General features: G+C 51.6%; 1 protein-coding gene across 1 annotated transcript in view; it reads right to left on the reverse strand.

The window, feature by feature from the left end:
- Position 1: 1 nt before the first annotated feature.
- Positions 2-25,892, reverse strand: part of ANTXR1 (ANTXR cell adhesion molecule 1) — an 82,290-nt gene continuing 56,399 nt past the window's right edge. The window contains exons 17-18 of the mRNA XM_032091957.1: positions 19,684-19,764; positions 2-4,270 (exon numbers count right to left, since the gene is read on the reverse strand). Of these exons, the coding sequence (XP_031947848.1) occupies positions 4,004-4,270; positions 19,684-19,764 (348 nt within the window). The 3' untranslated portion in view covers positions 2-4,003. The remainder of the gene's footprint in view (positions 4,271-19,683; positions 19,765-25,892) is intronic.

Here is a 25,892-nt window from a genome sequence, read left to right on the forward strand (position 1 = left end):
AGAGATTCGTGTAGTTCTTTAATAATAACATCAAGGTCAGCAAGAGTAATGACTGAATTTAACAAGTGACACATGCAACAAACAGAGGGAGTAAAACATCACTGCACAGCCCTGGCAACGCGAAATTCAACATCCAAACAGGGACCGTTCTCCTCCTCCCCTGCACCAGCACCACAAACAAGGCAACGTTCCCAAATCCTGCCAGAGCCCTCAGAGCCAGACATGCCCCTTCCCCAGAATAAACAGTCACAGAAGATGCCTTCACACACCAGGGAGCAGAGAGAGAATTCAGGTGACCACAGAGTTCGTGTGGGTGAGCGCTTCAAAGTACAGCCAGCAACACTTGGTAACACTGGGCAAGTAAAATGAAATAAAATAAAACAGTCTGAACCTTTGTCCAGCGCCGCTGCTCAGCCCTTGGAGGCTGCCAGGCACTGACAGAAAGTTTTGAATGAACGAGAAACAAGGGGAGGAATCAAGGAGCAAATGAAACAACTGCTTGTTTGTTCAGTGCCATCAGACATCTGGGAACTGCTGCTCACACCAGCCCTCACTGGAGCACGTGCAGCTGGTGAGACCTGCTGGGGTCCCTGAGCTGGCTGTGGCATCACTCAGCTCCTTTTGGTCTGGAATGAACATTTAATTAAAGGTTGGCTGGTGTGGACTGGGAAAGGTTTATAGACAGAGAGTACATAGGGCACCACAGTGCAGTGGAGGGTGCTCCAGCTAATTCGACCTCATTTACATAGCATTAATTGTCACTGGAAGCTGGTTTGAATTCAGGACCAAGTTTTCACTCTTCCATTAAGTTCCTAAATTAATCTTTAGGGTGCAGCATAAGGGGAGTGTGGCTTTTAAAGGCATGTGAGGTACTTTCGGGAGCCATTTCTGCAGCCAGATTTAGGTTGATCCTAAATCACAGAACCCCGGACTCGTTTGGGTTGGAAGGGCCCTTAAAGCCCATCCAGTGCCACCCCTGCCATGGGCAGGGACACCTTCCACTGTCCCGGGCTGCTCCAAGCCCCGTCCAACCTGACCTTGGGCACTGCCAGGGATCCAGGGGCAGCCCCAGCTTCTCTGGGGCCTCCCCACCCTCACAGGGAAGAATTCCTTCCCAAATACAAACCAGGTACAAAATTCACCACCAGACGTGCTCTAATTTTTCTGGGAACGCTAGGAAGGGTCACCAAGGCCAATCCTCTGCAGAGTCGTGTGGGTTTTTTTCAGGAGCTCCAGCCAGATCCCACCCAGATCCACGTGCAAAAAACCCTGCGCCGATGGATCGAGGGCCTGAGTAGCCGGGAGCTGCAGTGCCCCAATTAATGCCATGTAAAACAGATGCTCGTCACTACAGGAAATATTTGTACATTTATAAAAAAAAAAGCAATACAACCATAAAGAAAAAATACAACAAGCACAGCTTGATACGATAACATGCCATGAAATGTCATTGGCTTTATAATAATTTACTACAACTTGAAAAATGTTCTTTTATCCACAACGGATAGGAAATGCTTCCATCTAACATATGGTAAGCATGCAGCAACAATATGTACAACAAAAATTTGGAGCTTGATTTTTTTCTTAAACTGGATGATTACAAAGGGAGCATTTGAAAATCCTGATTTTTCTAGCCTGATCTAGGCATTATTTTGCTTCTTTAAATCGGTGGGGGTTTTTTTCCCCCTTAGTTTGGGGACAATGAGAATTTCTACGTATATCTACAAAGAAGTCATGGAGAATACACTGCTATTTCCCCCAGCAGGAGGTTTACTGGTCAATTGGTTAATTAACCAACTTATTGGCTAATTGACGCTTAAAAAAATAAAATTCTCAATGCTGTATTGTTGAAAACCAATTTCCTTCCCAAACGTTTTTGAAATGCTGAGGATGTGTTGGGGACATGGATCCTGTGTTACACTACTCCCAGTTTTCACACCTTCCATCGTGAAACCAAAGCAAACCAAAGCAAACCGAAGCAAGCAGCTCTTTGCCTGACCAGATCCCGTCCGTCCACGAGGGAGCCCATCCCAATCTGAGCGGGGGTGTTAAAGCTTCCCCTCCCACCGCCAGCATCATCCTGTGGGAGCAGCACAAGGGGAATTTGCTCCGGGTCGGGGACTGCTCCGTGCTGCCCGCAGACAGAACAGTGGGGGGATCAAAGGGCCTTGGGGAGCACAGCCCCGGCCTGGGATTCAGTCCCAGGACCTCAGGACTGATGGATTTACCTCACCTAAGAGCTGACCCTGACCTAGCAGAGGGAGGGAGAGACCCAGAGCCTCGTGCCAAGGGTTCCCTGCTGTCCTTACCCAAAGGAGCCCAGGGTAGGTCTCCACTGAGTCTCTTTCCTCTGTTCCCTTTCCTACTTGAGATTTTTTTTTTCTTTTTTTTTTTTCTTGTTTTGCTAGAAAAGCTAGAATTGATATTTCCAAAAGCACTGAAGGAAGTACTTGGCAAAGCATTTCTTTATCTGGTAAAAAATGAGATGAGAACCCTTCGCTACTCACAGAACTGCAGCTACAAAGGTGGTTTCTCTCCTGTGAGATTTCCACAGAGGGTTTTGTGAGAACTGATCCCGAGGGGCAATCAGGGAGCTCTGTCTGAAGGGCTGAGGGACCTCCCCTGGCTCTTGCCCTGGGCTGCAGGCAGGTGCTCAGGATGGCTGTAGGATACAGGAGTGTGCAGGAGGTGCTCTGGGATGTGCTGGGGGTCCCCTGAAGGTGAGGAGGAAGCAGGAGAAATGCAGCCAGTGCATTTCTTGGCAGACTGATTCCCATCTGGCCTGTCCCAGGGGGTTTGCCTTAGTCAACAACCGCTAATAGGAGTGATGCTGGTGAGAGCTGACAAGAGTGAGTAAGCACACTGGCTCTTCTTCACTCCGAGCTGGGAGGCATCTGCTACTTATTTAGGAAAGGAAAACAAAACAAAACAATCCACGTGGAAACATTTTTAAGGTGAAAGAATTCAATTTACAGAAAAACAGGGACGCATCAGTGGCAACCATTTCAAACTGACGGCAACAAGGAGCCCAAGCAGGGCTGGATTTAGGGAACTCGAGACACCGAACCTCTGGTTTACATCCAGAGTCCTTCCCTTCTAAGAGGAAACCAGCATTAAATCACAATGCAGAACTGTGGAGTGACTGACTAGATGGACAGAATCGCCTAAAATGAATGCAAAGACTCTTCAGTTGACCACGCCTTTCCCGAATTCCTCAATGGTTATGACCTGCTCTGTCCCACTGGGAACACTGAAGGCTGACCTGTCCTCAATTATTCCTTGTCCTCAGGGATGGGGTTCATTTTCCCATGCAATCCGTTTTCTTAGTGACTCTGTTTCCATTCACCTGCACTTCCACAAACCAACATCCTCCAATCCACACCCCCTTCTCCTTTCCAGACCCTCGGAGGTGACAACACCTTCCCGTCTGCAGTTCCTGGTCCGTGGGAACAGCTGCCTGTCCCCAGTTCTGCCCAGGTTTCTGGGCTCCTGCACCTGCAGAGCTGCTGCTGTCGCTCCTCGCTGGCAGGGAGGGGCGGTCGCTGTCCCGTGTGTCCCTGTCAGCCCTCCCCAGGTCGCTGGCTGGGATTCCGCACCGGCAAGAGTCCTTTGCAGTCCTTCCCCGGAGAGAATTTCCTTTGCACAGAGCTTGCTCTAGTTACCCATTCCTTTTTCCCAATGAATCCAGGGGTCACCGTGGTAAGGCACAGGGAGGTCTCGGGGCCCGGGCGGCGGCGCGGCCTTGCTGGGACGGCACTGGAGTTCTTCACCGCGTCCCCGCAGTCTCTGGGCTTTCCTTGCGCCGAAGAGTTTGGCGGCACTGATGCTCGGGGCGGGGGGAGTGGGGGGGTTCGAGAAAGGAGAGAAAACGAGAGGAGAAGGCGGCTGCGGGGTGGCCGGGGCTGGGCTCGCCCATCCCCGAGCGCGGCGGGCCCGGGCCCCAGCGGGGCGAGGCGCAGTCCTGCTGGGAGGGCGCTGGGCAGGGGCGCGGCGGGGGCGGCCCTCAGGCCGTGGGGCGGGGGGGCGGCCGGGACGGCGGCGGCGCCCGGCCGGGGGGGGGGGCCTGGGGCGGCGGCGGCGGCAGCGGGGGCAGCGTGGAGGAGGGCGAGGGGGCGTGAGGGGAGCTGGGGGGCGGCGGGCTGTAGATGGGGGCGGGGGGCGGCGGGGTGTAGATGGGCGCCGGGGGCGGCGCGGAGGGGTACGAGTTGTTGAGGGGGTATTTGGGGGGGGTCTCCGTGTTCTTCACCCGGGTGAAGTTGATGCAGCGGCCCTGCAACAGAGGGGGGGGGACAAGAGGAGGAGCGGAGTTAACTGAGAGAGGCGTTCTCAGGAGGGGTTGGACCTTGCAGACCACCCCGTGCCACCCCTGCCCTGGGGCTGCTCCCAGCCCCGGCCAGCCCGGCCTTGGGATCCAGGGGCGGCCGCAGCTGCTCTGGGCACCCTGTGCCAGGGCCTGCCCACCCTCTGAGTGAAGAATTCCCTCTTAATACCTCACATAAACCTGCCCTGATCGGCCTGAGGCCGTTCCCCATGCCCTGTCCCTCATTCCTGTGTCTCAGAGCACGACCTGTGGTTCCTGCCTCCACAGATGTCTCTTCCCACACTTCATTCTTAAACTTCCAGCAGCACGAAATCGGGGATTTGCCCCTTTGGAGCCTCTCTCTCCTTCAAACACCTGGATTTGCGTCCCATTCCAACCTTTTACCAACCAGGCAAGGGAAGGTTTGTGTAACTAAGATGGTTTCTTGCTCAGAATTTTTCCTGAAATGCATCCATTCCTCATCAGGATGTCTTGATACCCCAGTGCTCGTGAGAAGCCAATAAACTGCTTTTCTTGCTCTTTGGTGCTAAGTTACAGTCTGTTGTACAGTTTTAAACAAAACCTTTGCCCTCTGAGCTATTCTTTTTTTTTTTTTTTTCTTCTTCTAAGTTCCACCTGCAAAAGATCCCACTGTAAATACTCAAATGTCAGAATCAGCATTACTGTGTTATGGATTCATTCCTTTAGATATGAAATCATCCAAAAAGGCACTAGAGGATTTCTGAATCCATTCTTTATTTTTGGATTGGTGAGCTTATTTTCTGTTTTACTCTTTCCTCTCCCAAAGTAAATGTTTTTCCTGGTGAAAAAATGCCAAATGGAGCACTGAGCCCCTGCAGGCTGGAGTAGATTTGTTGGGGTAACAACATGAGCCAGTTTTAATCCCCTGCACAGCTCTGCATCTCCTCCCTGCTGTCCCCAGCCCAGGCACAAACGCTCTGCAGGGAGGACGGTGCTGGAAGGATTTGACAGGGATGGGAGGAGCTGCTGTGGACGGGACAGAGGTGCACAGACAGCTCCTCTTCAAGAGCTCTGCCAGCCGTGGATGTGGAGAAACATCTGCCTGAGCCCCGTTCAGCAGAGGGAAAAGGGTTCCTGGCCGAGGGCGGCTGTGGAGCGGCCCCAGCTGAGCTCAGCCTGGCTTGGACAAGGAAAGTCCTTTAAGGAAAACAAAGATTTCGCAGCGCCTTGAACTGCACCGGGTTCAAGATGACCCGGCCAGCTCTGGCCAGGGGCGGCTGAGCCCTCCCATGCCCTCGCTGGGAACAAGGGGGTCATGAACATGGCAGTGGCCGTGGCAGTGGCAATGCCCTCCCCGGGGATCAGCGGTGTCCCTTGTCCGGCCTGTCCCCACAGCAGGACATCGTGGGGTGGACAGGGAGTGCCCAGCTCCCACACAGAGCTATGGCACCTCTGTTCCCTGAGCTGTCCCTCGCAGGGGGCAGAATGCCAACACGAAGTGCAGGCAGAGGGAGCTGGCAGGGGCTGTGGGCAGGCAGGGCAGAGCCTGCAGTGAGCCCACACCCTGCCCCGTCCCGCAGCACCCGGCCCCGATTGCTCTCACGAGCTCCTGCCTCACCTCTAACGTTGTTTCAATGCACTCTGCTGAGATTTTAAGTAAATACTGTGGGACAGGCCTGCTGAGTGAGGGAAAGTCTGAACCTGAGATTAACCAGTTCTACTCAGAAAAAAACCCCATAAGAATATTTTCCTTGTTCCACTGCCACATCTCCTGCCACGCAACTCTAGCTGCTTCAGACTATTATTTGCACTGGTTTTGTTTTCTTTATGTATGTTGAGAATAAAATAAACCCAAACAAAAGGCAGCAGTCAGAAATCTCGGCCAGAGAACAAATAGCTGCAGTTGTTTTTGTGTGGAGAGATGCTCTGTCTGAATGCTCCAAGAATGAGGTTATGGAGCTGCTGATCCAAATGGAACTGAGCACTGCCCTGAGAGCATTCAGGAGGATGCACTGAAGCTCAGAAATCCTCGAATTTGGGGCTGGGGCAGGGCTTGAGGACTAAGAGCCCTTTAGAGCTCACAGATGCAGAGACAACCCGGGAGCACAGACGTGACAGCCAGACCTGGCCCAGAGCTGGCCCAGCAGCCACCGACCATCAGATCCCTCTGGCCCACTCCCCTGTGCTCTCCACTGCTCTAATTTAGAGTTCAAAGCTCCTTCACGCTGGATGCAGTGTGCCCTTCCCTCAGCTCACACTGCCATTCCCTGTCTCCTCCTCTGCTCCCGAGGCAGCTGTGCTGCCCTGAGCAGGCAGTGCCCTGCCTGGCAGCGCCTTCTCCTCCTGGGCAGTGGTCAGTGCAGGGCATCCAGCACGTATGGAAGGCACAGACACAGCCCAGGCTTCCTCCTCCCTTCACGTGCGCTGCCAGACCGAGGGAGTTCTTGTGTTTGACGGCTCCACATTCCTCTCACCCGAGCAGATGGGGGCAGAGTGCCAGAGAGGAGTTTTCAGTCCAGATGGGCTGAGATGGACTTTGGCAGCTTCACTGCCTCAGAGGAGATGGGGAAGCCAACAGCTCCTTGGGGAGAGGAACTGTCAGAGGAATGACAAGGGGATATCCAGGAAACAAATTACTGTTCCCTTGCACACGAGGGGCAGAAAATGTCTAACTGGTGCCCTGAGTGCAAATGCAAAGCAGGCCCAGGAGGGAGAGAGCCCCTTCAGGCAAAAAGCTGGATATTAAACCACGATGCAAAGGTGCAGAGGTTGTGCTCTGGCAGAGTGTGAGCACAAACAGTAACCCTGGAGCTCTGGAGAACCTGGCTTGCCCTGGACTCATGGCCAGAGCTATTTTCCCACCTGCACTCACGCAAAGGGGACCCTGAGTCACAGCTGGGCTTTGCACCCCTGACTGCAGCAGGAATATAAAACATCAGCATCACTGAGCTGCTCCATGGCCAGCCCTGTTTGACCTGGAGCACGCTCTGGAGGAGGAGCAGGGTGCTTGGCTCGTCACCCACCCGTGCTGGGTTGTACAGGGCTCCCCGCTGCCAGGGCAGTTCTGTTCATCCCACAGGCAACAGAAGCTGAGAGCGCAGTAACAGACCCTCTAATCAAATGGGCCCAAATGCCTTGACCAGCTTTGGGGTCTGGATGCCAAACAGGAAAGTCTGAGTTTGGTCTTTTACCAAAATCTGAGGTACTGCAGGCAAGAGGAGTGCAGGATCTCTCCAGTCAGGGACCTTCTCATGACTGATTTCATGTGTGTCCATGGCCACCAGTTACTAGCTCCTCCTGGCTCTCCACCAAGATTTATCACCTGACTTAGCATCCAAATAAAGGTGGGGTGGATGTGGAAGATGGTGGCAGAACGTCCAGGAGGCAGGAAATGAACCCATTTCTACTAAATGCTACTTTGCAGCCTTAAACAGAAACATCACCTTCATCCCAGGAGAAAAAACTCCTTAACCAGATTATACCAGAGCTTGAGATAAGGATCCAGTTCCAGGAGTCTCTTTAGCAGGGAGGCAGTAGCTGGAGATACAGGATGTATGAACGTAGGGAACAGGCTGGATGTTAAAAGGCTGCTGTGTCGAAGGCACTGGCGAGGTTTTATTTCCCTTTCTGCAGCCACAGAGCTCGGGGGGGAGAGTCACAGCTGTGCCTCAGAAGAGACAATTGAAGCAACATGGAGACATTATTAGATCTGAAATGCAGTGGATTCAGCAAAACCAGTGAGGGCAGTCCAGTCTTGCATCTTCCCTTGTTTTTCTAGAGAGCAGCACTGGCAGGCACAGGAACCAGGAGTTACTGGCCTCCCTCTTGCACCTCCAACAGCTGATTTAGGGATGGGGCAGCAGCACCTGGGAAAACTCAGTGTTCGGCCATGGGGACAGTCTGTGGCCATGGACACTGAGCCATGGGGACAGTCTGTGGCCATGGACACTGAGCCATGGGACAGTCTGTGGCCATGGACACTCACCCATGGGGACAGTCTGTGGCCATGGACACTGAGCCATGGGGACAGTCTGTGGCCATGGACACTCACCCATGGGACAGTCTGTGGCCATGGACACTGAGCCATGGGGACAGTCTGTGGCCATGGACACTCACCCATGGGGACAGTCTGTGGCCATGGACACTGAGCCATGGGACAGTCTGTGGTCATGGACACTGAGCCATGGGGACAGTCTGTGGCCATGGACACTGAGCCATGGGACAGTCTGTGGCCATGGACACTGAGCCATGGGACAGTCTGTGGCCATGGACACTGAGCCATGGGGACAGTCTGTGGCCATGGACACTGAGCCATGGGACAGTCTGTGGCCATGGACACTCACCCATGGGACAGTCTGTGGCCATGGACACTCACCCATGGGACAGTCTGTGGCCATGGACACTGAGCCATGGGGACAGTCTGTGGCCATGGACACTGAGCCATGGGACAGTCTGTGGCCACGGACACTGAGCCATGGGGACAGTCTGTGGCCATGGACACTCACCCATGGGACAGTCTGTGGCCACGGACACTGAGCCATGGGGACAGTCTGTGGCCACGGACACTGAGCCATGGGACAGTCTGTGGCCATGGACACTCACCCATGGGACAGTCTGTGGCCCTGGACACTGAGCCATGGGGACAGTCTGTGGCCATGGACACTCACCCATGGGACAGTCTGTGGCCACGGACACTGAGCCATGGGGACAGTCTGTGGCCATGGACACTCACCCATGGGACAGTCTGTGGCCATGGACACTGAGCCATGGGACAGTCTGTGGCCATGGACACTCACCCATGGGACAGTCTGTGGCCATGGACACTGAGCCATGGGGACAGTCTGTGGCCATGGACACTGAGCCATGGGGACAGTCTGTGGCCATGGACACTCACCCATGGGACAGTCTGTGGCCACGGACACTGAGCCATGGGGACAGTCTGTGGCCACGGACACTGAGCCATGGGACAGTCTGTGGCCATGGACACTCACCCATGGGACAGTCTGTGGCCACGGACACTGAGCCATGGGGACAGTCTGTGGCCATGGACATTCGGCCGTGGGGCTGTTTCCCCTCTCTCCTCTCCTCTGGCCGCCCTTGCCCTGTCAGTGCCGTAGGGCTGCTCACTTGATCCAAGCTTTTCCTTTTGTTCTCCACATCTGGCTGAGGCAGGAACGCTGCCAGGGCTGGAGGGGAAGGGTGGGATGTGGGTGAGGGGGCTGAGTGCTCAGGAGAGCAATGGGAGCGTCTGTGCTGGGACAGGGATCTGGCATGAGAGGGATACGGAGCAGCAGCTGCCTCAGCCAAGCTGTGGCATTTCCTAGGGATTCCACAGCCTTGTCCAAGCCACTTCCCACCCCCTCCTGCCTCTCTTTCTGCTTTCACCTGGGTCTGCAAACAGATAGGGAAGATGGGCTGTGCCTCAGAGCACTGCACCAGCACCTGCCCAGCCAGACATGACTGGGATTCAGCAGTGTCCAGCTGAATCCAGCCTCGGGAAGGACAGACCCTTCCCCTGGGACACTGCAGCATTTCTCTTTTCTCTGACCAGCTCACTCTCCAGCCTCCATCCCAGCAGGACTCAGACCAGGAGGAAGCTTTTTCCTCAGTTTCATTCCAGCCCTGCTCTCCGTGGTTCCAGCTTCTCAGGGAGAAGCTCGCACACGGCACAGCCAAGAGGGAATTCAGGGCAGGGAAGGGGTCCCAGGGCAGTGCATGCCCTCCAGAGGACCCAGGAGATCTCTCTTTAACATAGGAAAATGGAGAGCATTTTTCTGAAGCAAAGAAGAAAAATGTTTCTGTTTCTCTTGGTTTCCTATCAAGCTGGAATTAATACCTGGAAAAATATCAACATTTTAAGACCATAAAACACTGGGACTGGCTTCTTTTGCCTGGTTTAAAGAGAGGCCTGGAAAAGATATGATCCTTAATGTTGTTTTGTATAGGTCATTAGTAATTCAGACTTTCCATAAACAAAATCCCAGTTTACCCTGTTGTTATGAGAAGGAGAAGAGAGAAATAAAAAGAAATATAGAAATAGAGAAAAGAGAAAGAAAGAGAAGAAGGAAAAGAGAGAGAGGGGGAGAAAAGGAAATTTAATAAGCAACTTGTGATGTGATACCTAATTGTCACTCAAGCATGCACAAAAACTTGTAGGAGGTACTGGAAGACGAGTAACCTTCCCACCAGCCTTTTGTCATTTGGGGTCAGCGCTGGTTCTGGCGCTCCCAGAGGGTTTTGCTGCTCTGAGCCCCTGCCAAGGTAACCCCCAGTTCCCAGGCGGATTCTGTGATAGGGTGGGATCCTGTGAGCTTGAAATATCCCTGCTTGCAAACCTGAGCTGGCAGCCTGCTGCCTTCTAAACACACGGAGGGGTCTGGAGACAGTTTTAGGAAGCTGTTAAACTCTCTTCTGGGCTTTGTTAGGCAGCCTGGGCTCAGCCTGAGCGTGCCTGGTACAGCCAGGAATGCTGCAGCAAAGCTCGGTGATCACCCGGCCACCTCTGTGCCTCTTACTCACCAAACCAGCATTAAATCTGTCTCATTTCGTGATAAAACATCACCCCACCGAAACCATTCCCATCTGTGGCTCATTCCTAAGGCCAGAGCCTGGATCTCAGCCTTGCTCACAGAACCTGCCATTCCCAAGGCAGTCCTGCCACCTTGGCCACTCAATAAATAAAAAATTGGAGACTTGAGCTATTTTCTCCCAAATTAAGAGGAAGACTTGCATTGATAAGATCATCACTCCAACGGGGTTCTAAGGACCTGGTCTCTCATTGCAGAGGCAGCACTGAGAACTGTGACCTCTTATGATTTGCCTTAAAAGATTTTGTGAAAAGCACTGCAGGGTGAGAAAGTTTGGAGCAAGACCCAGTCTTCTGTCAGGTGTCAGTACTACAAACCATCCTAGATCTGACTTTTTAACTCCCAGGAACAGACTGGTACAAAATGAAGCCAGTGAGGAGGTGGGATTTACCCCAAAGGAGAAGGATAAACATCAAAACTAGTGACAAGTGCCATTACACCAAACTCCAGCTTTACCAGGGGCAGTTTCCTCCACTGCAGACAAGCATCCTGCCTAAATTCAGCAGGAAAAGTCAGCAGAAAACCCACCTAACTTTCTTTGATGCCTTGACATGGTTGGGTCTATACAGATGTTAAAGCAATGGTTTATATTTGTATTTATACAATCCTGTTCTCTTCAAACAACCCAAAAGCCGGACTTATTGAAGAAAAGAGGAAACTAAACATAATGAAGAATTTAAAATCATTAAATATATAAGAGCTTATTTAGAGCATATATATATGTGTGTGTGTGTGTTTGCAATGTCCATAGCTATGCATATGGGACTCTGCATCTCAGGCCCCACAGCACAGAGTGGTTCTGCCCGTTCAGCCTCCAGTGAAATCTCACTCAGGAGTTTACTCATCACTTCTCATCTGTGCCCAGCTCTCCAGACCCACCACAACCCCGATAACACCCTGATAACACCCCCTGCTCTGCCAGCTGCTGGGGCTTGACACCTCTGAGCACACCATGAAGGACTGACCCAGCTGGGAGAACTACTGAAGAGGAAACAATCGGAGCAAAAAGAGAAGTGAAACAAGACGATACAGGCTGCTGCCTTGCCAAACTCGAGCGTGGGAATGAGCTTAATGGTCCCAGACTCTGGCTCGTGCCAGAGTTCAGGAGCGTGGCTCTCCCAGGGATGAGTGGGCATGGGAATGTCAGCAGCAGCCCTGATGGCTTTTGCAGGAGCTGCTCTTGGCTCATTCCTGCAGTGGGATGGGTGTCATTTCCAGGAAGATCTGGTTGCTCTTCCCGCTGCCTTGCTGGAAAGAGGCAGTTCAGGCTTGGAGAAACTGAGTGACACACCAGGGGCACACCTCAGCCTGCCTGGAACCTTTCATCTGGGGGCTGAATAACAAAACCTACTGGGTATGAGGAGGAGAGAGAAAAACTCAAATGAAAAATGAAGCGCATTCTTTTGGCAGCAACAACTGGAACAACTCATCGAGGGCAGTGGTAAACACCCCTCTGGAGAGGAGGAGCGAGCCTCAGCCTCCAGAAACCAGTGACCTGAGCAGGATCTCCCTGCCTGCAGCTTGGGCAAAGAGGACAGGGCAGGATTCAGGACAGGATTTTCCATGATGTGAAAGTGAGAACACAGCTTGATGGCTGCTTTCACCTTCCACGACTCAGGACAATCACCCTGAGCGGTGCTAATGGTTCGAGGAAGTGAGAATTGCTGTCCACTGAATGTTGTCCTACAGCTTTAGTGAGGAATAATTCCCATCCCCACAGTCCCTGGTGCTGGGCTTGCCTCGGCTTCTGACATCAATATTAAAGGCATAACTTTTACTTCTGTCTGGGATAAATCCTGCCCTGGATCAGGTTTGACTGCACCCTTCAGGAGCTGCCTCAGGAGCTCAAGGGCCAGCTCTGCCTCATTCCCCCCAGCCCTGAGCACTCTGCAGGCTGAGCAGCAGATCCCAGGGTTTTGGCTTTGGAGCTGTTAGTTCCAGGAAAAAGAGCTAATGTTTAGGTTAACTTTTCCATGGCTGTTAATGGAAAACCACACTGCAACAGAACGTGTGGAAAGGTTACGGTTTGGTTCTCAGGCTCTGCTGCCTGTCAGGAGAAATCTGTCAGCTGGGACCTAAGGATGGGTTAAACAGCAGCTCCTTGTTAGTGCCTGGGTGGCTTTGGGTCTGCAGGGACAGCAGTGGCCACATGGACATGTGCAGGGGTGACCTGGGGGGCTGCACAGCTGGTTTTACTCTCAGGGCTGCAAAGGGACCGTGTCTGGTGTTTAAACCAGGGGGATTTGTAATCCTATCTCCTGGTTTCTGCTCTTTGTTTTGGGAGGAGGTTTCCATTCATGACACTGAAGTCAGACAATTACCTTATATCTGAATTTAATCTCTAAAATAGGCTCCTAATTCAAAATAAGGCAGGAGCCAGGGGATTTTCCAGGGTGACAGATTTTGCTTGTGTGCTTTGTGATGTTCCTCATTAATCAGGAATACCTGGCCATACATCACCCTTCACTGTGGCCACTTGATAATAAAACACATTTCATGGTTTCAGAGAACTCACTTCACAGAGCCATGGGATGGGCTGCAAAGACCTTAAGGCCCAGTGCCACCCCTGCCATGGGCAGGGACACCTTCCACTGTGCCAGGCTGCTCCAAGCCCCATCCAGCCTGGCCTTGGGCACTTCCAGGGATCCAGGGGCAGCCACAACTGCTCTGGGAAACCTGTCCCAGGGCCTCCCCACCCTCACAGGGAAGAATTTCCTCCTAATTTCCTCTTTGGACGCTGCATGGGAGCTGTGCATGGGAAAATGAACCAGCAAGAAAAACTGTTCCTTGTGGTTAGGGGAGGATTTGAACTACATTAACAGAATATTCCAGCTGCTCTCACAGATCCCCTGTTTAGAGTTCAGATGAATTAGTACCACCACAGTGTCCCAGTGGTTCTCCCTGTAGCTGCCTACACTTTCTCTTCTCCCTTGCCTCGGATAAGGCTGAATTCCTGGTTTAATTTACACCTGGACAGCTCCTGGCACGATGGAGCACAGGAACACACCACCACAGTGAACGGAGCCCCGGGGTGTGTGGCAGCACTGCCCCAATCCTTTCAGCTCAGATTGAATTTCCCTGCATTTCAGCTCTGTGTGGGGAGTGAGAGACAACGAGTTATTTCCCAGACTGGTCTTTGCAAGCACACAGCATTCTCCATCAGACAGGGAAAGTCAAGGAAGGCAGACCTGATTTTCCAAGGGGTTGAATTTGCCAGAAATAGAGACACGCAAATTCCTCAGGTGGTGCAGCAGCCAGTGCTAATCCCTCTCTGAAACACCCCATTATTGCAGCAGATTAAGGGTCATTCAAAGACATAAGAAAGGACAGAGAAGAAGGAAATGTTACCGTGCAATTAGCAGAGCTCTCCTTCTCCACGGTGCTTTTCCGTGGTGAAGGCTCAGGAAGTTTGGCTGTAAATGTCTGATTTCTTACTCTGACTGCTCTGTTTATATAAAGACCAATTTTTATGTCAGCACATGCACACACACATTTTCCTTTCCTAGAGAAAAGAACAATTGTCATTACTTTAATGGGGACATTTTCATGTATTTGGTGGCCTCACGCTCTCATCACAACCAACCACAATCTGTACCAGAGCCCTGGCACTGGGACCCACCGTGGTGTGATTCCACCAGTAAACTTCCAAAAAAAACCTCTTCTCCCTCAATCTTCATTAATTCAGGTAGGATACATCTTTACACATAATTACACATGGCTTCGTTACACTTTTCCTCTATTTATACCCTTCTAGATCTATATTCACCTATTCAAGCACAAAACAAAACCACAACTAATGCAATACAAGAACAATTTAAAACACAGTTTGCTCCCTGATTGAAGAGTTCCTGGCCAAGTCTGAGCTTGAAACACATTTTGATAATCTCATAAATTCCTGACAGAACAACATTTATCAAGGAAGTGCAACTGGCATTCCAGAGAAGCACGAATTGTTTGGGTCCTGTGAGCAATTTGCACAAATAAGCATTCCTGTATTCCATTACAAAAGTGATAAAGTTCTCTAAAAAATGTATATATTTTTACATCACCTCTCTCTGATGATGTTTCCAATGTAAAAATAACCTCATTAATGCTGACAAGAATGCAAACCTAGTCTCTTGAAAATGTGAGAAGACCACAGGAATCCCATGTGATCTCACTTCCTTGCCTTATTGGAACCATCTGTGTCTGTTGGTAACCTCAGACCCTCTATCCCCAGGTCTGACTCCAAAACCCAGAATTTCATTATCTCTTTGTGCATCTCAGCCTCTCTGGGTGCACTTCAAAACAGGTCCTGAGCATCCCTGTCTTTTCCTTTTGTTCTGGGCTCAGAGATGAGTTGTTAAAAGCCCCCTGCACACCAGATCAAGGTTTGCTCCCTGGTTTGTTCCTGCTGGGGCAGTCAGGGGCTGGCAGGGGCTGCAGGAGCAATGACAGTGTCCTGCTGCTGCTGGGGACACTGGAGCTTTGCAGGGGGTTGGGGTCCTGCTGTGGGCAGGGATCCCTTCCCTTGGAGCCGTTCTCCTTGGAGAGGTCTCAGCTCTGCCTCCAAACCCATCCAACCCTGGATCCCACGCTCCCTGCCCAGTGAGGGCTGTACCTGCTGCAGTGAGGGAACAGCCCCAGGACAAGGCATCCCCACCTTCATTAAAGGGCCCGGGACATGACCAGGCAAGAGGCAAAGACAAGGGACTGTCTGAGGTCACAGGGAGCAGGGGAGGACGGGAATCCTCAGGCCCACAATATCTCTGCCACGTGCATGAACTGCGTTAGTCACTGCCCTTGCAGCAGTGTCTGGTCCCAGCCTGATGTGACCCTCGGGGCAGGGGACATCTTTCCTGACAATTTCATGGATCCCTGGAAGCTGCGTGGGCTGCAGCAGATAAACAGCAGCAATTACTCAACGCAGGGCTTGAGGTGGAACCCGTGTTTTGTTCTATGCAAGGAATCTTCAGAACAGCTCAGCTCCTGCGCTGGCGGGGGATAAAGTCACTGATTATAGCAAGGGATTGCTTATATATGAAAATGATGTAACCCTGGGACTCAGTCCAACTCCTTTCCAGGCTCCAAAGCAAACAGAGATGCCTTTCAGTTATTTTTCATCTGGCTTCACTTTTTTATCTCAATTGGTGGGTGAATTAAGGAGCCCATTCGACAGCACTGGGTCTGAAATCTGCTTCCCTTTCTTCAGGAAAGAGAGGAGAAAGAAGGAGGCACAAACTGCTATCAAAACAGCTCCTCCTTGCAGCTGTCAGGAATATCATATGGTCAAAGGCTCCTGTGTGCAAATTCGAGCTCCTCTTTACTAGCCATTCATGTTGCCTGCAAGGGTTTGAGTATTTGTCCAGCCTGAGAAGGCTCCGTGTTTGATCTGGTGGCTCCCTTTGAGGCTGCTGGTTGCTGTGGGATGCTCTGCTAACCCCTGCTTCTCTTGCTCTCAGGGCATGCCCACCACTGGCAGCTTGTTCAGGGCTGGCAGTGTGGACTTGCTGGGGTGTTGCTGAGTAACTCGGAGGTGTTTATTCAGCTTGTGGAATCCACCCGGAGCAGCTGCACTGAAATGGAGCTGATGCCTCTGGAACTGCTCTGGGAGCCTGCCAGGGAGACAAAGCAGAGCCCAGCATTGCTGGGAGCACCTGGGGTGGGAGGGATGGGTGACCTGGTCCCCTGCAGCATCGGGATGAAGCTGGGCAGTCAGGGAAAAGCTGGAAAGCTGCAGCTGCCCTGCCCTGAGCAGCAAGACCTCAAAGCTGCAGCTGCTGGAGCTTCCTGGAGCCCCTGCCCAGCGAGGCTGGGTTTGAACTGGGCAGCAGGGCTGGAGTTCCAAACCATCTGAGTCCCCACACCATGACCTGGAGCTGCCAGGAGCAGCCCTGAGGGGCCCCTTTGCTGCCAGGCTGGGGAGGGCACTCCTCCAGCTCTGCTTCCCAACAGAACAGGACCAAATCCTGCCCCTGGACACTCCCAGAGCCCGGGCTCGCCACTGGGCATTCTGCAGCCTGGAGAGGACCAAGTCTGTCCTTGTGCTCCTGGTCCTGGAGGGAGAGGCCACAGGAATGCACACGTGGGCTCACCACTGCCAAATCCCCTCTCGCAGCTCTGCCCTGGCAAAGCCTGCCCTGGGAACAGCGGGCTGGGAGAGATCCAGGCGTCTGCGTGCTCATGTGCAGGGCTGCCTGGCTGGGGCTGTCCTCCCGCAGCATCTCCTGCTCCAGGAACATCTAAACCTGCTGGGTGCAGCCTCCTGTCCCTCAGCAGCTCCAGGAACATCTAAACCTGCTGGGTGCAGCCTCCTGTCCCTCAGCAGCTCCAGGAACATCTAAACCTGCTGGGTGCAGCCTCCTGTCCCTCAGCAGCTCCAGGAACATCTAAACCTGCTGGGTGCAGCCTCCTGTCCCTCAGCAGCTCCAGGAACATCTAAACCTGCTGGGTGCAGCCTCCTGTCCCTCAGCAGCTCCTGCTCCAGGAGGATTCTGGCCACACAGCTCTTTGCGCAGGTAGGAATTTCCCATCATTTCAGTGCAACATCTGATCGTTTTCTTCTGCAATGCGGCCCTACAGACACAGGATTCATTTTTAAAAAGATTTTCTGTGGAATTGCTCCTTTTCCTTGGTATTTTTTTCCCTTGCAAGGAGAGCAGACTCCTCGTGGTCCCCCAGGGCTCTGCTCTGAGGGCACTGACAGCTGCAGCCAGCACCAGCAGATGTTTCTGTGCTGCCATTCCCATCAACTCAGCACTGACCTTCCCCCTGGATTTCCAAGCTCACCAAAGCAGGAACGTGTTTTATGAGATAATATTTGATGTTTGCTGACCTGGGAGAAACCACAAGCCCTGAAACAGCCTGAGTCAGGCAGCCTTTGTATCCTAAGGTTGGACATGCATTTAAATGTCTCTTAGAGGAACAGTGGCACAGAGGAGAACAAAGGCATGTGGCAGGGATCCAGGAGAGCTGAGAGTCTTCTTATCCTGTGAGGTGCAAATTTTGCAACTATTTTTGCAACCTTTTGCTTTTCCTTTTGCCTAATTTGGCTCCCAAGGCACAGCTGTAGTTTTTGGCAGTTCAGTTAACAGCAATATTGCCTCATCCCTTCTTGGTCCCTTGAACTGAAGCCTCTGCTTTTGTAAAGCCAACCTTCCTCATGCCCAGTAAAATCCCTTTCTAGGAGAAAGTGAAGTAGAGCAGACTAAAATTGGCATCCAAATCATGGGAATGTCTGTATCAAGATGGGAGATGACTCAGAAATCGTGCAGCTGAACTGAGGATGCTTCTCCTCAGTCTGAATCTGAAGTAGGGAAACAAAACCCACACACCTTTGCTGAACAGGAAAGGGGAAAACCCGAACTAATTCTGCCATTTCAGCTGTGTGAACCAATGAAAGCCATTTCAGTGTTTTACAGTGAGTTCTCAGACTGGTTTTGCCTGTGCTGTTGGGGGGACATCACCTGGGAGCTGTGTCACTGCTGTGAGGGGACAAACACAAACTGCTCCCTTAAACCTGACAGTGGTTAGCAGCAGGGGGTTTGATGCTCCCTAACACACCATTATTCACAGAAGCCAAACACTCAAGCTCACATTTTGTTGACACAGAGGAAAACCCTGCAGAAGGGCCTGGAAGTGCTTCATATCTACCCAGGGAAGTGCCCAAACAAAGGAGTCACCCGGAGAGGAGCCGGTATTTAGCAGCTCTAAGCCTGGGTGCATTTTCAGCCAGCTCCTCTTTCACACTAAATTAGATTGTGCCCAGGTCAGAGGTCCTTTACAGCACAAATCAGTCATAAAGGGCTTGATTGACTCCAAGGCTGGGTCACATCACGCCTGTGTGGGCTGATTCTGCTGGTACTTGTGCTCCAGGACAGGAGGGTGAGTCCAAGGATGTGTCACTGCAGAGGCTGCAGCCTCTGTCAGCTGCACCAGGAGAAATTGCTGCAAACTGTGAGGGTTGCACTGCTCTGGATTCTCCCCAGCATAAATGGAAGTGGCATCTGTCATTTTAGCTTATTGAGTCAAAAAATGGATTCACAGAATAGGCATTCTTCAGGCCCTGGTTTCTGAGGGAGAATTGCCCGGCACCAGCAACCTCTATGTTTCCGACTTTTCTCCCATAAATCAGAATCAGTGAAGACATTTTAGCAAATCTTCCCTGGGAAGGAATAAAATATTAAACTTTTTAATTCACAAAAAGGTCCTGTATTCAATAAAAATGCCCACAGGGAACCAAATGCTACAGGCCTATGATTCTCCACCAGAAAATTACACTGTTGTTTCATGTGCAGTTGAGTTCCTTGAAGCCTCCACAGTGCTGCAGTTACTTACACTTTGGGACAAATATATTCCTGAAACAGCTCCAAGCTCTTTGTTGATTCATGTCAGGGGTGTGTGACTGACTGCATAAGACATTAATCTAACTGACATTTTCCACCATGAGGGGAATTTAACGAATGAAAATCACAGAATATCCTGATATCCAACCTAAACCTCCCCTGACACTGCTCCAGCCATTCCCTCAGTCCTGTCAAAATATCCCTTACTACTCATTACAATTTCTCCTGTAACTGGTGGAGAGCAGCTCTGTGCTCTAAGAGCAGACTGTGCTGGGCTCTTCCAGGGGTATTTCTGTCCCTGCACCTGGACAGTTCAGGCTTGAAACCACACCAGCCAAACCCCACGAACTGTTTGCAAACAAAGCTGACAGATGTGACTGAGAGTTTGCTTCTAAGCTGTCAGCAGTGTCTGCCTTCAGCCCCACAGGTGAAGGCAGCCAGAGGGTTTTGCTGTTCCCTGCTGGAAGGAAGGGTTTGGAGGCGCTGGTACCTTGTCTCCTGGCTGGGGACGCATCACGGACACGCGGTCGTATCCTTTCCGCAGCAGGACCCAGAGGGCGTCCAGCTTCCCCTGGAATGAAAGGAAACAGGGTGTTTGTTATGCTCTGGGCAAAGTGCAGTGCAGGGACCAGCACTTGGACCCAACAGGTTTTACCCCATCATTTCCAGTGCCTGTAGAAATGCTGGAGAACAATGTTTTCTCTCACAGACACTTGCTGTGAACTCGCTGCGAGTGCAAAGGAAGAGCACTCAGATGTCTGACAGATAACAGTGTCTGACCTTTCCAAAGATAATGTGTGACTCTGACACCTTCTGGGCTCAGAGAGAGACTGATGCCGACTCAGCTCCAGGCATCACAGCCAGCAAAATGTTAAATCAGTGCAGAAAGCGAGCAGTGAACTCATGTGATGCCTTTCCGAACTGCTGCGCCTCCTGCTCTGGATGAGCAGCTTCTCTCCAGCCCTAGGTGACCCCTGTGACATGTGAGAAAGAAATCTCACTTATGTCTCAAAACACTCTGCTGGGGAGAACGGAGTGAACCCCCACCTGCCAGGAGAGCTGAGCCCCAGCCAGGGGCGGTGTGGTGGCCAGGTCATCCTTCCTGGCAGCCACCAAGAGAGGGCTCACCCAGGCTCCCCAGGCCCTCCCCATGCGGCAGCCCACGTTTGCACCTTTTCCAGGCAGTAGCACCTCTCTTTCCAAGCCCTCCAGCCCCACGCTGAGCTCAGAGGCAGCAGCTGTCCCCTCGCTGGGTGGTCTCACACCCCACACACCCAGACACACACGTGTGCACCGGCACAGACCTGGGTGAGGTCTGCTCAAAACCCAACGTGTTGAAAACCTCTTGCAGACAGAGTTTGGCTCATGTGTGGTCAGACCCTCCCTGCCATTCCCTGCAGTGCAGCCCAAGCATTTATCCCTGACTGGAATTCAGCAGCCAAGCCTGAGGGTACTCCCCAAATGAGCTGAACGAGGCCAGAACGAGCAGCCCAGGGCTCTGCAATGCAGAAATATTCACCAAATCATCTGCTCTGAAACATCCATCTGCTGCTGAAGGATTCCTGCTCTATCCCCACTCCAACCAGCCAGGGTTTCCTTTCCTAACTGGACTCAGCTCCTGGGAGAGCTGCGGGAGGGTTTGCATGGGGGCACACCTTGGCTGCCTCAGGGCAAGGCTCCAGACAGGTCACGAGTCAAGATTATTTCATCGAACTCTCTTCACACTCCCTTCATTTGACCCCCGGTCTGTGAAGAACTCAGTACCCTGAGATTTGTAGGCATTTTTGGAGAGGGTTGACAGCAGACAGTATTTATTAATGTTTCCATGAGTACTGGTCCAAATGCCCTGAGTGCTGTGATATTAGAGCAGGAACCAGGAGCAAAACCCCTACTAGCAAACTTCACTATACCTGCAGAGATAAGCTGCTCTGAGAATGTACAAAGCTGTCCCTTGGTACAAAACTGTTTTCTGCAGGTAAGACCATCAAACCCAAAGACCAACTCCTGACTGGATCCAGGAATTCCTGTCTGATAAATCTTTCCCAGAAATAAAGACTACAGAACTCTTGTGCTAGCAGAAATGCCTTGTGTAACTATTGTGGGACAGGATTAACAAATGGAAATGTGAGCTGGATGTTGCAGAGGGAGTGGGGAAAGAGTGAGGATCTTAATTTGGAGTAAGGCAGCAGATTTTCCTGAGGGCCTGGTCTGGCTGTGTCCACTTTGGGGTCTGTGAGGGCCAGACTTGGCACTCAGGGTGTTTGGAAGGTCCTTTGTGACCCCAGGTCTCTGGTGTCGAACTAAAGACTCCCTTTCATGGGGGCAGAGTCCTTCTCTTCCCTTTCCAAGGAACCATCAGGGCCATAATCCTCTCTGGGATCTCTGCTCCTCAACCAGTGTGTGTGTTCAGCCAATGGTTCAAAGCTTATTTGGGAGTTGGAGGGACACATGGGTGGAGGCAGACACGTAGAATGACTGCATAGAACTTGTTTCCATAGGATATGGAGAAAAGACTTCCTAAGGTGAGAGCCAGGAAAGTCTGTTATTCTCAAAGGAGAATAAGCAAGAAGCTTCTCTGTCAGATTCTTCTGCATTTGGACAGCAGAACTCCTTAGACCTGAGGGAACCCATCCCTTCCTTCTGTTCCAATCCATCTTTCCTCTACAGCAGAGCTGGTTGAAGCTCTTGATCTCCTGTCCACTCTGACAGCTTAAGAAATAAGTACCTTTTTCCTCCATTTCTCCTTTAGGAAACCAGAGGCAAAGCAACAACTTTCCATGGAACAAAAAAAATTCCTTTTTACTCTGCAGTCCCATTTTCCAAGAGCCTACCAAGATTTCTTGGGAAAAGCCAAGAGCTCCATCTTTGGGAGCCTCAGGGTCTGCCTGAGACATCTGGGTGGAAGAGAGGGAGTGTGCATCACGGAAAGGATGATGGCTGAAGAAATGAAACGGCAATGCCTTCACTTGGAAACAAAAACCCTCCTGTGCTCTCCATGGATGGGCCGTGTCTCCGTGTCTGGAACTCCTCTGCAGTTGAAGCACGAGGTCACTTGGAGAAAAAAGAAAGGTCTGAAGGCAAATAAAGCCTTGAGTCCTGCTAGATCTGAAGCCCAGAGAGAAGAAACAGTCGGAGCAGATGAAAAATGAAGGAGGGCACAGTTCCAGCCATGGAATTTCCTCTGCATTCACAGTTAATTCAACACTGCATTGACTCTGAGTTACCTCGGTGCTCCTCAGACCTGCTGGTGTCAGGCAGAGGCTCTTTTGGAGCTGTCTGTAAACCCAAGCTGCACTTGGGCCTCTCTGGCCAGGCTGCTGTGCCATGGCAGCTTTGTGTGATGGAGACAGGAGGGACAAAGGCTGGAGAACTGCCAGGGACACGCGGCCCAGGAAATGCTGGAGTGGCCTCCACATGGGATTCACCTGAGGTTTCCTCTGGAGAGCACCACTTGTTGCTTCAGCCTTAGGTTGTAGCCAGGTGGGGATCAGTCTCTTGTTCTGGGTAACAAGTGACAGGATGAGGGGAAATGGCCTTGGGTTGTGCTCAGGGAGGTTCAGCTTGGATGGTGGGAAAAATTTCTTCACTGCAAGGGTTGGAAAGGCCTGGCCCAGGCTGCCCAGGGCAGTGGTGGAGTCCCCATTCCTGGGAGCATTCAAAAAACGTGTGGATGTGGCACTCAGGGACGTGGTTTCGTGGTGAACATGGTGGTGGTGCTGGATGGATGGCTGGACTTGAGGATCTTTCCAAACTTAATGATTCCATGACTCTCTGATTCACTTCCATCTATGTTTTGTGCTGCCCCTCCCTGTCAGATGAACCGCGGGTTTGGCGAGTTTCTTAAGAAGTTTTCGGATTTGTCATTCCCCTTGGATTATCTGCACTGACTTTTCAAACAGTTGAAATGACATTTTAAAAGCAGGATAATCCAGTTGGCACTGTGCTGAGAAGTAAGAGCAGCAAATCAGAATAACAACAATAATAACCCCAATCTGTTAAGTGTCAGTAGCCACATTTGGTAGCAAATAAATCTCTGGAGCATTAAAAAAACCCCAATCTATCCACTCTCAGCTGTCTACCTACTTACAGACATGACTCTGGGAAGACTGAAAAACAGAGGGAAGAAGAACTCCTTCATAAAAGGCAGAACATTCTGAGCAGGGGCTGGTACTTGTGCAGCTGAGGAAGGCCTGTGGCCAGCAAGATGACTGGTCCGACGATGTGAATTTCCTGGCTCTGTATCAGATTCAGGCACCCTTGGTTCGCTGTTCCTGAAGTTTAATTCCTTGCCCTTCTCCTTTACCATGATTTTTTAAAGCAGGTTGTTACAGGCATGTTTATCTGCTTCCCAAAGGGCTGCTTCAACCAGCCCAGTGGAGGGGGTGGAAATTTAACACCTCTTTAACCACAGTGCACTTGGAGCATGGGGATGAGGGAAAATTCAAGCTGAGACATTTCCTATGGGTGAGGTCTGGGCATCTGTGAAATGTTCCCCCCAGAAGTGGTGGGAGCCTCTCTGTTATTTTAAAACCCAGACTGGACAAAGCAGGATGGATCCCAGCCAGTGCTGCCCTGGCTGAGGGTCCAGCCCCAGGCAGCTCACGGGCTGTTCCCACCTTCCCTGCCTGCCACGGCTCCAGGAGAGCTTCCCTGCAAATCCATCTCCTGTGCTCACACCTCCAGGACACGACTTTCTGCCAAGACTGTTGATGAATTTTGCCAATTTTGCTAATTCCTTACTGCCCAGGGAGAGCAACAGCAGGACTCTGCTTCACAGGAATGACCGTTCCTGGGTTTGGTGAGTGCTGATGATTGTCCATGAGGAAAGTGTCGGAGACAGCTATCCTGTCTCCATACATTTTTTGGGTGCAGCTCAGTGAGGGGTGTGGTGGCAATTAATAATTAGGTAAATTCTGGTCCAGGCTGCTAAATACTATCCAGATGTGGAACACTCCAAAGTTTTGGGAGTATTTGAATACAGGGTTTTGGATTGGAACTGTCTCTATCCTGTATACAATTGGAATGGTAGATAAGAGAGCTATTTCTAAAGGAATTAAGAATATATATCACCCATGAGATGCTCCTAACATTTGCAGGCGCCCTTATAACTGAATTCTTGTTGTTATGAAGCAAAAGCTATTCCAGAGTCAGCACTGAACCTCAGCCCTATATACATTGAATCTTCTCTCCAAGCCTCTCTTGAACTTTGGAGAATTTCTGTCCTGGACACAGACCTGCAACAAACCTGAAAATTCACTGGAAGTCTCCTGGGGCTGTGATCCAACAGCATCAACTGGGCAAGGGGAGAAGCTCAGCAGAATCTTCTGTGGGAAAGGACCCAGCTCTCAAGGAATGAGCTCAGGTAGTTGCACCCACATGGTTCCAGCTGCCTGAACAAGTATTTGGGGCTCTTTGTCCTAAAATCAGTGTTTCTGGCAGCTCAGTTACAAAATCCGACGGCGCTGTGTCTTGGCTGGATGAGGCGATTTCCAGGAGCAGGGAGAAGCTCCCAGGTGGGCCTGGTGCGTTTCCCAGGCGCGCTGAAGCACCGTGACAACGCAGCTCCTTCAGGAGCACAGGGCAGCCCCGGGGGCTGGGGTGTGCTGCGCTCCCCACGCGGAGCCGGCACCGCTGCCTCCAACCTGTCCCACTGTGGGAAGGAACAACCTTCGCCGACACATGCTGAAGTCATTACAACACAACTGCAAACGACTTGCTGGGAGGCTCTGTTTATGAGACGATAATCTTCCAGGGGGGAAAGAGAGAAGGTGCTGGACCGAGTTTTCAAGGAAGTTCATGTTTCTGCATCCTCCGGAAACCACCCTGGCTCCCCTGAGCATCCCTGCCATTTCTACCCCTGGATTTGAACCAGCTGCAAGATCAGGGACTGAGGAGAGCCCAGACACTGCCCTGGCTCCTGTGGGCACCACCTGGAGCAGGTCAGTAACCAGAGGCAGTGCAGGGAGCCCCGAGTGCTCTGCAGGGTGGGACATCTCCAGCCTGGCTCACAGCTTTTGTCTGACCCCACTGGCTGCTGCTGGCCAGGAAGGAAACAGGACAGTGAAGCCTCTGTTTTCCATCAGAGAGGCACTTTCTCATTCCCCAGCATCAAGTTTAAGGCAAGCTCTCTACACTGAAAGGTTTATTTACTGCGTGTGCTACACACACCCTCGTTGCAGGTTAATTGCCCGTGGAGGGATTTGAAGACCCTAAACCAGCACCTCTGCTCTTCAGACCCAAGCTCCAGAGGTGCAAGGTTTGTACTTGGATATGAATTGGGTGTTCTCAGTCTTTTCTGGGCCTGATAACTACAAATACCCTGGACTGAAGAGAAGTGTCAGCATTTCCCAAAAGAGTTAAACCTGAGAAACAGGAATGTGGAATTATTTTTTTCCTGTTCATTAGAGAAGTCACACAGTTGTTAAACTGCCCTCCTTTCCTGAGAACAGCTGAATTTGTCCTGGAGGCAAGAGATCAGCTCTCTGACACTGGAATGCCCTCATACCATGCCTGGCTAATGCAGTCCATGATCTGTGTGCTCTGCTCCTCTTATCCACAAGATTCAACCTCTCCTGGACACATCCAGCAGGAATTTTCTTCCTCCTTTCTCCCCTCTTTCTAAGGAAAGAATCATAGAATTGTTGGGTTGGAAGGGACCTCTGGAGAGCATCCAGTCCAACCCCCTGCCAGGCAGGGGCA

The sequence above is a fragment of the Corvus moneduloides genome, chromosome 27 (genome assembly GCF_009650955.1).
Source record: "Corvus moneduloides isolate bCorMon1 chromosome 27, bCorMon1.pri, whole genome shotgun sequence".
Taxonomy (NCBI): Eukaryota; Metazoa; Chordata; class Aves; order Passeriformes; family Corvidae; genus Corvus; species Corvus moneduloides.